The sequence below is a fragment of the Chamaea fasciata genome, unplaced genomic scaffold (genome assembly GCF_029207755.1).
Source record: "Chamaea fasciata isolate MVZ Bird 193981 ecotype frontalis unplaced genomic scaffold, bChaFas1.0.hap1 SCAF_407, whole genome shotgun sequence".
In the NCBI taxonomy this organism is placed as follows: Eukaryota; Metazoa; Chordata; class Aves; order Passeriformes; family Sylviidae; genus Chamaea; species Chamaea fasciata.
The window spans coordinates 60355-72205 of record NW_027094492.1 but is presented as its reverse complement, the minus strand read 5'-3'; the positions used below and the strand labels follow the sequence as shown (position 1 = coordinate 72205).

The 11851-nt window shown below is 59.4% G+C and overlaps 1 protein-coding gene across 1 annotated transcript; it reads right to left on the bottom strand.

Moving 5' to 3' along the window:
• Nucleotides 1-1203: 1203 nt before the first annotated feature.
• On the bottom strand, nt 1204-6919 carry LOC136305435 (epoxide hydrolase 3-like). The gene is made up of 7 exons (XM_066208692.1): nt 6833-6919; nt 6021-6284; nt 5204-5289; nt 4463-4761; nt 3459-3562; nt 2816-2964; nt 1204-2073 (listed from the first exon to the last, which is right to left on the bottom strand). Exons 1-7 carry the CDS (start codon nt 6917-6919, stop codon nt 1842-1844), a joined length of 1221 nt encoding a protein of 406 aa, XP_066064789.1. The 3' UTR covers nt 1204-1841.
• Between the last annotated feature and the right edge of the window lie 4932 nt (nt 6920-11851).

Here is an 11851-nt window from a genome sequence, read left to right as displayed (position 1 = left end):
TGGCAGTGACAAGGATGGGGACATGGGAGGGACAGGGGGACAGGGGAGAGGGACAGGGATGGGGACATGGAGGGGTCACAGTGAGGGACATGGGGACGTGGCAGGGACAGGGATGGGGACACGGGATGATCATGAAGACAGGGAGGGGACAGGGACATGGGGACAGGGATGGGGACAGGAGAGATGGGGACAAGGAGGGGACACGGTGAGGGCCATGGGGACATGGCAGGGACAAGGATGGGGACATGGGAGGGATGGGGCAGGGAGGGGGACAGCGAGGGGACAGGGATGGGGACACGAAGGGGTCACGGTGAGGGACAGTGGGACATGGCAGGGACAAGGATGGGGACATGGGAGGGACATGGGGACAGGGGAGAGGGACAGGGATGGGGACATGGAAGGGACATGAAAGGGACATGGGGACGGGGACACGGAGGGGGACACGGGGACACGGCAGTGACAGCGATGGGGACACGGAAGGGACACCGGGGGATGGCTGGGGACATGGCAGTGACAGCGATGGGGACAAGAGGGGACACCGAGAGGGACACGGGGCCATGGTGGGGACATGGCAGTGACAGGGATGGGGACAGGGAAGGGACACGGGGCCATGGTGGGGACACGGTGGCATCAGCGGGGACACGCTGGGGACACGGGGGACATGGAAGTGACACACGGCGTGGACTTGGGGACAGCAGAGGGGACACCGGGAAGGACCCGGGGACACCAGAGCGACACGGAGGGGACTTGGGGACACCTTGGGGACACCGGCGGTGCCGCAGGTGCCACCCCGCGGGGGTGTGACCCTGCCCCTCCCCCGCTTCGTTCCCCTCAGCGCCCAGTCCCAGTCCGGCCGGTCCAACTGGTTAAACTGGGAGTGGGGGAGGGGCGGGGCGGGCACACCCGGGGGACGGGTGGGGGGAGGGGCAGCGCGGGGTCTCTCCCGCCCCTCCCCCCCGTTAATCCGCGGCCGCCGGGGCCCCTTAAGAGGCTTAAAACGGGCTCGGAGGGGGGGGGGAGGGGAGGCACCCAAATTCCCCGCACCCCTCCCCCCACCCAAATTCTCCCCCCTCCCCCCAGCACCCAAATTTCCTCCCAAATTCCTCCCCGGGCCCCTCCCCCCCGCACCCAAAATTCCCACACCCCTCCCCCAAGAAAAGCCCCTCCCCCCCCCCGGTGTTTTGGTTTTTTTTTGGTGTCACCCGAATTTATTTGGGGACGACCCCGCCAGATGTTGAAGGAGGGGGGGACTGTCCCGTGCTGACGTCACAATCCAGATGTTGGGGGGTGTCCCCACCCATCCCCGCCACGTTGGGGCCTGGTCCAGATGTTGGGGGGCGTGTCCCTCCCCCACTGGCCGAGGCCCTCATCCAGATGTTTGGGGGCGCCCCCCCCGGCCTTGGGGTCCCCATCCAGATGTTGGGGTCGCCGCCTTGACCTCCGGGGTCCTGCCCAGATGTTGGGGGGGTCCCCTCATCCAGATGTTGATAGCGTCCCCATGCGGATGGTCCCCATCCAGATGTTGGAGTCTCCGCCCAGATGTCGCGGTCCCCATCCAGATGTCGGGGGGGGGTGTCCCATCACCCCGCCCCCCGGAGCCCCATTCCAGATGTTGGGGGGGAGGGGGCGCCCCACCGGGGTCCTCCCAGTGGCGGGGTCGCCATCCAGATGTTGGGGTCGCCACCCCGATGTTCCTCATCCAGTTGTTCACGTCCCCAGCCAGATGTTGGAAGGGGAGTCCCACCGCCCCCCAGGGTTCCCATCCAGATGTTGGGACCCGCCTCCCCCAAACCCCGCCCTCGCCCCGCCCCCTCCCCACTCTCCGCCCAACCTGGGCGTGGCTACGACCCCTCCACGGCCCCTCCCCCAAGGAACTCTCCAATCAGCTTGGCTAGGAGGCGGGGCCTCTCCTCGGGCAGCCAATGGGAGGCGCCGGGCAGGAGGCGGAGCCTGGCGGAGGGGCGGAGCCAGCGCAGGTGGGCGGGGCCAAGGCGCGGGTCCAGGAAAGCGTCGCGGGAGCCCCAGAGCAGCAGCGTGGGGGGAGGGGGCGGCTCCCGGGGGATGGGCGTGTCCCTGGGGACAGGGGGACACGGGGGACAGCGTCAGCGACACCTGGGGACACCTGGGGACACTTGGGGACACCTGGGGACACCCGGGAACACCCTGGAGACAGCTGGGGACACCCTGGGGGACACCTGGGGACACCTGGGGACACCCTGGGGACACGGGGCAAGGGACGTCCCAATGGGGATCATCCCAATGGGGTCCCACCACCACCAGTGACCCAACTGGGAACGTCCCAAACCCAACTGGGAACAACCAAACCTAACTGGGACCATCCCAAACCCAACTGGGAATGTCCCAAACCCAACTGGGAACATCCCAAACCCAACTGGGGCCACTCCAAACCCAACTGGGGCCACCCCAAACCCAACTGGACCATCCCAAACCCAACTGGGAACACCCCAAACCCAACTGGGAACAACCAAACCCAACTGGGACCATCCCAAACCCAACTGGGGCCACTCCAAACCCAACTGGGAACAACCAAACCCAACTGGGAACATCCCAAACGCAACTGGGAACAACCAAACCCAACTGGGAACAACCAAACCCAACTGGGAACGTCCCAAACGCAACTGGGAACAACCAAACCCAACTGGGAACACCCCAAACCCAACTGGAAACATCCCAAACCCAACTGGAAACATCCCAAACCCAACTGGACCATCCCAAACCCAACTGGGACCCTCCAATGGGGTCCCACCAGCACCAAACTGGGACCCCCAGCCCCAGCCCTGGGCCCCCCACCCACCGGAAGATGTTCCGGTAGTAATGGACGGGGGGGCTGAGCCCCCCGGGCTGGGAGAGGCTGAACAGGTACGAGTCCAGCTCCTGCTCCGAGAGCTGCCGGGCCGGGTCCTGGATGCCCGTCTGGACACTGGTCAGGAACGTCCTCACCAGCTGCGGGGACACGGGGGTGGGGGCAAAAGCACCCCGAAATTGGGGACAAAAGCACCGAAATTGGGGACAAAACCACCAAAACTGGGGACAAAACCACCGAAAACTGGGGACAAAACCACCGAAAACTGGGGACAAAACCACCAAAAACTGGGGACAAAACCACCGAAAACTGGGGACAAAACCACCGAAACTGGGGACAAAACCACCAAAAACTGGGGACAAAAGGACCAAAATTTGGGACAAAAGGACCCAAATTTGAGGGAAAAAATGGGGGAAAAGGTTGGGTGGCAGCAGGACCCCAAAATTGGGGACAAAGGGGGGGGACACGAGGTCTGGGTGACACCAACCCCCCCGAAATTGGGGACGAACAGGGGGACATGACACTTTGGGGTTGGTGCTTCTTGAGGAGCTGCTTGGGGTGGGAGATGGCACCGAGGGGACACGGAGGGGACACGGAGGGGACACGGAGGGGACACGGAGGGGACAGGGCTGACCTCGAAGTCGCCCAGGGACAGCAGCAGCTCGGGCAGCCAGGGCAGCTGGAACAGGAACATGTAACACGAGCGGAGCAGCTGCGACGGGTGACGGGCCGTGAAATCTGGGGACAGGAACACGGCGGGGTCACCACGGGGTCACAGGTGGTGAAACCCGGGGACAGGGACACTGTGGGGACAAGGACAGGGACACGGCAGGGTCACCACAGGGACAGGGCCACCACGGGGTCACAGGTGTGGAAACCTGGGGACAGGGACAGGGCGGGGTCACCACAAGGTCACAGGTGGTGAAACCCGGGGACAGGGACACTGTGGGGACAAGGACAGGGACACGGCGGGGTCACCACGGGGTCACAGGTGGGGAAACCTGGGGACAGGGACACTGCGGGGACAGGGACACGGCGGGGTCACCATGGGGTCACTTCAGGATCAGGGACAGGGCCACCACCAGGTCACTGTAGGGCCAGGGACAGTGTCCCCAGTAACCTCAATGTCCCCACTGTCCCCCATGTCCCCAATGTCCTTGGTGTCCCCAATGTCCCCAGTGACCCCAGTGTCCCCCATGCCCCAATGTCCTCGGTGTCCCCAATGCCCCCAAGTGTCCCCCAATGTCCCCCATACCCCCAGTGTCCCCAGTGTCCCCAATATCCCCAGTGTCCCAAATATCCCCAATGTCCCCCAATGTCCCCCATGTCCCAGTGTCCCCAATGTCCCCAATGTCCCCCAATGTCCCCAATGTCCCCGGTGTCCCCCAAAGTCCCCAATATCCCCAGTGTCCCCAATATCCCCAGTGTCCCAAATATCCCCAGTGTCCCCAGTGTCCCCAGTGTCCCCAGTGTCCCCAGTGTCCCCCAATGTCCCCAGTGTCCCCAATGCCCTCAGTGTCCCCAGTGTCCCCAATGCCCCCAGTGTCTCCAGTGTCCCCAGTATTCCCAATATCCCCCATGTCCCCGATGTCCCCAATGTCCTGATGTCCCCACTGTCCCCACTGTCCCCCCTGTCACCTGCCATCACCCCCCGCTGGGGCGCGTCCATCACCACCAGCTTCTCCACCAGCCGGGGGTGACTCGAGGCCACCTCCCAGGCCAGGACCCCGCCCCAGTCGTGTCCCACCAGGACGCAGCGCGGCGTCCCCGCCGGCGTCCCCAAGGCCTCGATGACGTCACGGATGTCCCCGAGGAGCAGCTCCAGGCGGTAGCTGTCCCTCCCCGGTGGCTTCTCCGAGTCCCCGTAGCCCCGGAGGTCCAGGGCCACCACCCGGAACTGGGCACTGAACTCCTGCATCAGGTGACGCCAGCAGAACCTGGGGACATCGGGGACAGTCGGGGACATTGGGGACATCGGGGACAGTTGGGGACATTGGGGACAGTCGGGGACATTGGGGACACTGGGGACATTGGGGACACTGGGGACATGGGGACATTGGGGATGCTGAGGACATTAGGGTGGCACAGCGGGGACAAACTGATGGCCAGGAGCATGGGGACACCTTGGGGACACCATGGAGGACATGGGGGCACCCCGAGTGACACCTGGGGACACCATGGAGGACATGGGGACACCCTGAGTGACACCTTGGGAACACCTTGGGGACAACTGAGGACACCTGAGAACACCTGGGGGACACTCGGGGACACCTGGGGGACACCTGGGGGACACCTGGGGACACTGGGGGACACCTGGGGGACACTTGGGGACACCTGGGGGACACCGGGGGACACTTGGGGACACCTGGGGACACGCACCAGTTCTGGGGGAAGCCGTGCAGCAGCAGCATCAGGGGGGCGCCGGGGGGACCCCGGGTGACGTAATGGAGCCGCAGCCCCGAGCCCTGGGGGGACACCGGGGGGACAAAGGGGACACGGGGGGTGGGGACACCCCCAGATCAGCCCCTCCCCCCGCAGGGACCGCCCCCCACCCCGGATCTGTCACAGGAGCTGTCACCGCTGATGTCCCCAGGGCCACCCCGAGTTCACCCCAAAATGCCCCCAAAAGCCCCTCCCCCACTCCTCTAGAACCTTCCAGGACCCGCCCAGATCCCCCATGAACCCCCCAACTCCCCCAAACACCCCAAAAGCCCCCAGGACCCCCCAAAATTCCCCTGAATCCCCCCAAAACCCCAAATCCTCCTAAATCCCCCCAAATCCCCCTAAAACCCCCAAAAATCCCCAAATCCCCCCAACCTCACCTAAAATCCCCCTTAAATCCCCCAAACCCCCAAAATCTCCCCCCAAAATCCCCCCCAAATCCCGCCGAAATCCCCCCCAAATCCCCCTCAAATCCCCCAAATCCCCCAAATCCCCCCAAATGCCCCACAATTCTCCCCTAAATCCCCCAAACCCCCAAAATCTCCCCCCAAAAACCCCCACATCCCCCTAAATCCTCCCAAAATCCCTCCAAAATCCCCCAAATCCCCCTAAATCCTCCCCAAATCCCCCCCAAATGCCCCAAACCCCCAAAATCTCCCCACCAAATCCCCCTCAAATCCCCCAAATCCCCCCGAATCCCCCCCAAATCCCCCCCAAATCGCCCCCGAACCCCCCGAACCCCCTCGGGCCTCACCTGCAGGCGCAGGTGCCGGTGCTCCCCGAAGGAGCCGTCGGCCAGCCCAGCCGGGGCCGCGGCCCGGCGCCGCCGGCGGAAGGTCGCGCGGGGCCCGCGGCGCAGCAGCAGCGCCAGCGCCCAGAGGACAAAGGCCACGGCCGAGGCCACCGCGGCCACCGCCAGCGCCACCCGGGCCAGCAGCGCCCGCAGCGCCAGCAGCGCCCGCGGGGCGGCCAGCAGCAGGGCCGGCAGGGGCCGCGCCATGGCGACACCTGGGGACACCTGGGGACACCGGGGGACACCTGGGGATAGAGGGACAGGGGTATGGCGACACCTGGGGACACCTGGGGACACCTGGGGATAGAGGGACAGGGGTATGGGGACACCTGGGGACACCGGGGGACACCGGGGGATAGAGGGACAGGGGTATGGGGACACCTGGGGACACCGGGGGACACCTGGGGACACCGGGGGATAGAGGGACAGGGGTATGGGGACACCGGGGGACACCTGGGGATAGAGGGACAGGGGTATGGGGACACCTGGGGACACCTGGGGACACCTGGGGACACCGGGGGATAGAGGGACAGGGGTATGGGGACACCTGGGGACACCTGGGGACACCGGGGGACACCTGGGGACACCTGGGGATAGAGGGACAGGGGTATGGCGACACCTGGGGACACCTGGGGACACCGGGGGATAGAGGGACAGGGGTATGGGGACACCTGGGGACACCTGGGGACACCGGGGGACACCTGGGGACACCTGGGGATAGAGGGACAGGGGTATGGGGACACCTGGGGACACCTGGGGACACCTGGGGACACCGCCAGCGCCACCCGGGCCAGCAGCGCCCGCAGCGCCAGCAGCGCCCGCGGGACGGCCAGCAGCACGGCCGGCAGGGGCCGCGCCATGGCGACACCTGGGGACACCGGGGGACACCTGGGGACACCTGGGGATAGAGGGACAGGGGTATGGGGACACCTGGGGACACCGGGGGACACCTGGGGACACCTGGGGACACCTGGGGATAGAGGGACAGGGGTATGGGGACACCTGGGGACACCGGGGGACACCGGGGGACACCTGGGGACACCTGGGGATAGAGGGACAGGGGTATGGGGACACCAGGGGACACCTGGGGGACACCTGGGGACACCTCGGGACACCTGGGGGATACGGGACAGGGACATAGGGACACTTGGGGACACCGGGGGGACACACCTGGAGATCGGGGAGTGGGTGTAAGGACACCTGGGGACAGCTGGGGGACAATGTGGGGGCAATGTGGGGACACCTTGGGGACACTTGGGGACAGTTTGGGGGACAGGGGCACGGGGACACCTGGAGGGACACGGGGACACAGGGCTGTCCCACCCCCGAGGTGTCCCCTATCACAGGGTGGCCTCGTCACCGATGTCCCACGTCCCCACGGTGTCCCAACCCCACGGTGGCCTTGTCCCCGGGGTGTCCCCGGGGTGTCCCCGGGGTGTCCCTATCGTCCCCACGGCCTCCACAGTGTCCCCATTGTCCCCAGAGTGTCCCCAAAGCCCCCGGAGTGTCCTCATTGTCCCCATTGTCCCCACGGCCTCCACAGTGTCCCCATTGTCCCCAAAACCCTTGGAGTGTCCCCAGAGTGTCCCCAGAGCCCCCTCAGTGTCCCCACAGTGTCCCCAAAGCCCCCAGAGTGTCCCCAAAGCCCCCGGAGTGTCCCCATTGTCCCCACAGCCCCCTCAGTGTCCCCATTGTCCCCAAAACCCTCGGAGTGTCCCCAGAGTGTCCCCATTGTCCCCAGAGTGTCCCCAATGCCCCCTCAGTGTTCCCATAGTGTCCCCAAAGCCCCCAGAGTGTCCCCATTGTCCCCATTGTCCCCAGAGCCCCCTCAGTGTCCCCATTGTCCCCAAAACTCCCAGAGTGTCCCCAGAGTGTCCCCATTGTCCCCACAGTGTCCCCAAAGCCCCCAGAGTGTCCCCATTGTCCCCACAGCCCCCTCAATGTCCCCATTGTCCCCAGAGTGTCTACAAAACCCCCAGAGTGTCCCCAAAGCCCCCTCAGTGTCCCCATTGTCCCCAAAACCCCCAGAGTGTCCCCAGAGTGTCCCCAAAGCCCCCTCAGTGTCCCCATTGTCCCCACCTTGTCCCCACGGCGCCGTTCCCGGGATGTGCCACCACCGCCTGTCCCAATTCCCGGGTGTCACCACTCCCAGGATGTCACCATCCCCTGGGTGTCACCGTCCCCTGGGTGTCACCATTCCATGGATGCCACCACCCCCAGAGTGTCACCGTCCCCGGGGTGTCACCGTCCCCTGGGTGTCACCATTCCATGGATGCCGCCACCCCCAGAGTGTCACCGTCCCCTGGGTGTCACCGTCCCCTGGATGTCACCGTCCCCTGGGTGTCACCGTCCCCTGGGTGTCACCGTCCCCTGGGTGTCACCATCTCCAGGGTGGCACCGCCACAGCCCCGAGGTGCCACATCAGGGGGTGACCCCATTTCCCGGCGTGTCCCTGTCCCCAAGGGCGGTGTCACGACAGTGGGGTGTCCCTGTCCCCGAGGGGGTGTCCCTGTCACTGTCCTTGTCCCTGTCCCATCCCTGTCACTGTCCCTGTCCCCAAGGGCGGTGTCACGACATTGGAGTGTCCCTGTCCCATCCCTGTCCCCAAGGGGGCTGTCACGACATTGGAGTGTCCCTGTCCTTGTCCCTGTCGCTGTCCCCGTCCCCTCCCGGGACGCCCCGTCCGTCCGGAGCTGTCGCGACATTGTGCCGCCCTTGTCACCCGCGCGGGCGCGTCCCCATCCCGGCTCTGTCGCGACTCCCCCGCCGTGTCCCCACCCCCCTTGGACCCGCCCCCGCCCCGCCTCCATCGCGACACCGCCGCGTCCCCGCCACGCCCGGGGGTGGCCCCGCCGCCTCTGTCGCGACAGCGCGGGGCTCCCGCCGCCGTCACCGACCTGTCGCGACCGCGGGGGAGGCGCCGGGGGGGCGCCGTCGCCTCTGTCGCGATCGCCGCCCCCTCCCCGCTTCCGCTTCGCAACACGCCGGCCCCGCCCCCGAGCGCTCATTGGAAGGCGGGGAAAAGAGGCGGGGCCTTACAGGAGCGGCCAACGGGAACGCGGGGGGCGGGACCATGAACACCGGAGGGGGCGGGGCCAATTTTGGGGCGGATTCGGGGCGTTTTTGGGGTTTTGAGTTTTTTTTCTCCCGATTTTTCACTCCTCGTGGGTTTTTTCCGCTTCCCCCCGTTCACTCCTTTTTAGCTTCGCCTTTTCTTGCGGCTTTCGCGTCTTCCGGGGGCCCCTTTCCCTCCCGATTTTTATTTTCCATTTTGACCCCGATTTTTCTAATTTTTTTACCCTTTCCCCCCTTTTTTATTCCCTTTTTCCTTCCTTTTCCACGTTTTAATGTTTTTTTTACCATTTTAAATTTTTTTTTTTGTCCTTTTCTGCCTTATTTTTCTATTCCCCTCCCCTCCCCCAATTTTCCCTTTCCCCCTTTCTAGTACAAACTGAAATCTTGAAAATTTTTAAAATCGAAATCTCAAACAATTCGACTCTGAAAATCCTCAAACGTCAACTTCCGACATTTCCATGTTGGTCTCAATTTCAGGTCGAATTTCGACTTCTTTAAAATGAGTAAAAAAAAAAAAATCAATTAAAATGTCCGTTTTAAAAGGGCCAAACTTCAACTTTTAAAATTCTCCGTTTCCGTCAATTTCCACTCCCCCCTCCCCAAAAAAATATATTTTTTAAAAAACTTCGATTTTAAAATTCTCAATTTCCACTTAAAACTTCCAATTCGGGGAATTTCAATTCCTTTAAATTCCCATTTTAACGCAAAATGTTTTTTGATTTCAATTCGGATTTTTTCCCCCCCTTCTCCTCCCCATTATTTAAATTAATTTCCCTCCCCTTCCCCTTCCCCGCCCTCTCCAATAAATTTTCCTGGAATTTTTCTGGGGATTAAAAACGGGGCGGAAAAACCCGAAAATTCCGGTTTTTTTTTTTTGTTTTGTTTTTGGTTTTTTTTTTTTTTTTGGTTTTTTTTTTGGTGTTTTTTTTTTTTATACAAAACCAAACTCGCAGCGTTTTTTATTTTCCACGATCGGCAAAACCCCGGCGCGGGAATTCCGGGGGAAAAAAAAAACCTCGGGATTGGCACCGATGGGGACCCCAACCCAAATAAAATTAATTATTAATAATTAATAAAACCCCGGGGGTGGTGGTGGGGGAAGGGAAGGAGGAGGGGGAAAAAACGGGGAGAATTCCCGGGATTTTGGGGCCAAAAAAAAGGGGCGGGGGGGGAGGATTTGTATAAAATAAGAATAAAAAAAGTTGAATTAAAACGGGGGGGAAAAAATAGGAATAATAATAATAATAAAAAAATTTCCAGGCTCGGCGGCGATTTTGGGGGAAAAAGGGGGAAATTGGGGAAAAGGGGGAGGGGAGGGAGGGGAAAGAGGAGGGAAAAAGGGGGAAGGTTTTAAAAATTGAGGGTTTATAAAAAATGGGGGGAAATGGGAAAAAATGGGGAAAAAAAAAGGGATTTTGAAGGAGGAAAAAAGAAAAAAAAAAGAGGGAAAAGAGGGAAAATGAAAAAGGAATTTGAGAGAAAAAAAAATGAAATTAAGGGGGGAAGGAAAATAAAATCGAAGTGGGAACAACAAGTTGGGGAAAAGGGGAAAAAATGGGGGAAAAGGAACAAAAAGGGAACGGATAGGAGGAGGAAAAAGGAATAAAACAGGGAAGAATCAGGGAAAAAGGAAATTTAAAAAGGGGGGGAGAGGAGAAAACCAAGAAAATTAGGAAAGGAGGAGGGAAAAGTCAGGAAAGGAAGAAAAAAAAACAAACAAGAAAAAAAAATGGGGAAAAAAGGAAAATTTGGGGAAAAAAGGGGAAAAATGGAAAAAAAAACAGAGAAAAATTTAAAAAAAAGAGAAATTGGAGAAAAAAAAGGGAAAAAGGAAAAAATTCAGAAAAAAAGGGGAAAAATCCGGGGGAAATATAAAAAAAGAGGGAAAAAAAGGGGAAAAATGTGGGAAAAAAATCAGGAAAATTCTGGAAAAAAAATGAGGGGAAAAAAAGCGGAATTTTGGGAAAAAGCAGAAAATTAATAAAATGAGGAGAAAAATCAGGTGGAAAAGGAGGAAAAATTCCGTCGGAAAAGCGGGAAAAGGCGAAGGGGGGGAAGTCCCTGAGGCAGCCGTCACCCCTCCCCCCCGAAATTCCTCCCCTCCCCCCCAAAAAAGCCCCAAATTCGCCCCGATCCGACCCAAAATTCGGGAATTTATTTTTTCCCCTTTTTTTTTTTTTTAATCCGCCGCAGCCGCCAAGGAAAAAAAAAAAACAAAACAAAACAAACGAACAACTGAAAAAAAAAAACCTCCCGCCCGAAGAATTCCAAAAATCCGGGAAAAAAAACCAAGGCAAAAAAATGAGGAAATGAAAATCCCGGGAATTCCCAGGAATTCTCTTTTTTTTTTTTTTTTTTTTTTTTTTGGTGTGAAAAAGGGGAAAAAAGGTAAAAATAATTAAAAAAAAAAAAAAAGTGGAATTCCGGGGTAAGGCAGCCCCGCCCCCGCTCCCATTCCCGAATTTTGATTTTTTTTTCCAACATTGATAACGGAGAGTCCGAACTTCTTTTTTTTGTTTTGTTTTTTTTGGGTAATTTTTCTTTTTGTCTTTTTTTGCCAGGAGGAAAAAAAAAAAAAAAAAAGGGAAAAGAGAGAAAAAGAAGAAAAAAAAAAGGAATTTTTTTCTTTTTTTTTTTTTTTTTTGATTTTTTTTCCAGGTTTTCTTTTTTTTTTTTCCCGTGTGGAATTTTTTTTTTTTTTTTTTTGTATTTTGTAT

What these genes read in the sequence shown, in the direction of transcription:
- LOC136305435 (XM_066208692.1), bottom strand. Translation starts at nt 6,919, where the DNA reads ATGGCGCGGCCCCTGCCGGCCGTGCTGCTGGCCGTCCCGCGGGCGCTG. An exon ending in TGGCCCGGGTGGCGCTGGCG is followed by an intron (nt 6,285 to 6,832) that starts GTGTCCCCAGGT and finishes CGGTGTCCCCAG; the next exon opens with GTGTCCCCAGGTGTCGCCAT. An exon ending in ACCGGCACCTGCGCCTGCAG is followed by an intron (nt 5,290 to 6,020) that starts GTGAGGCCCGAG and finishes GTGTCCCCCCAG; the next exon opens with GGCTCGGGGCTGCGGCTCCA.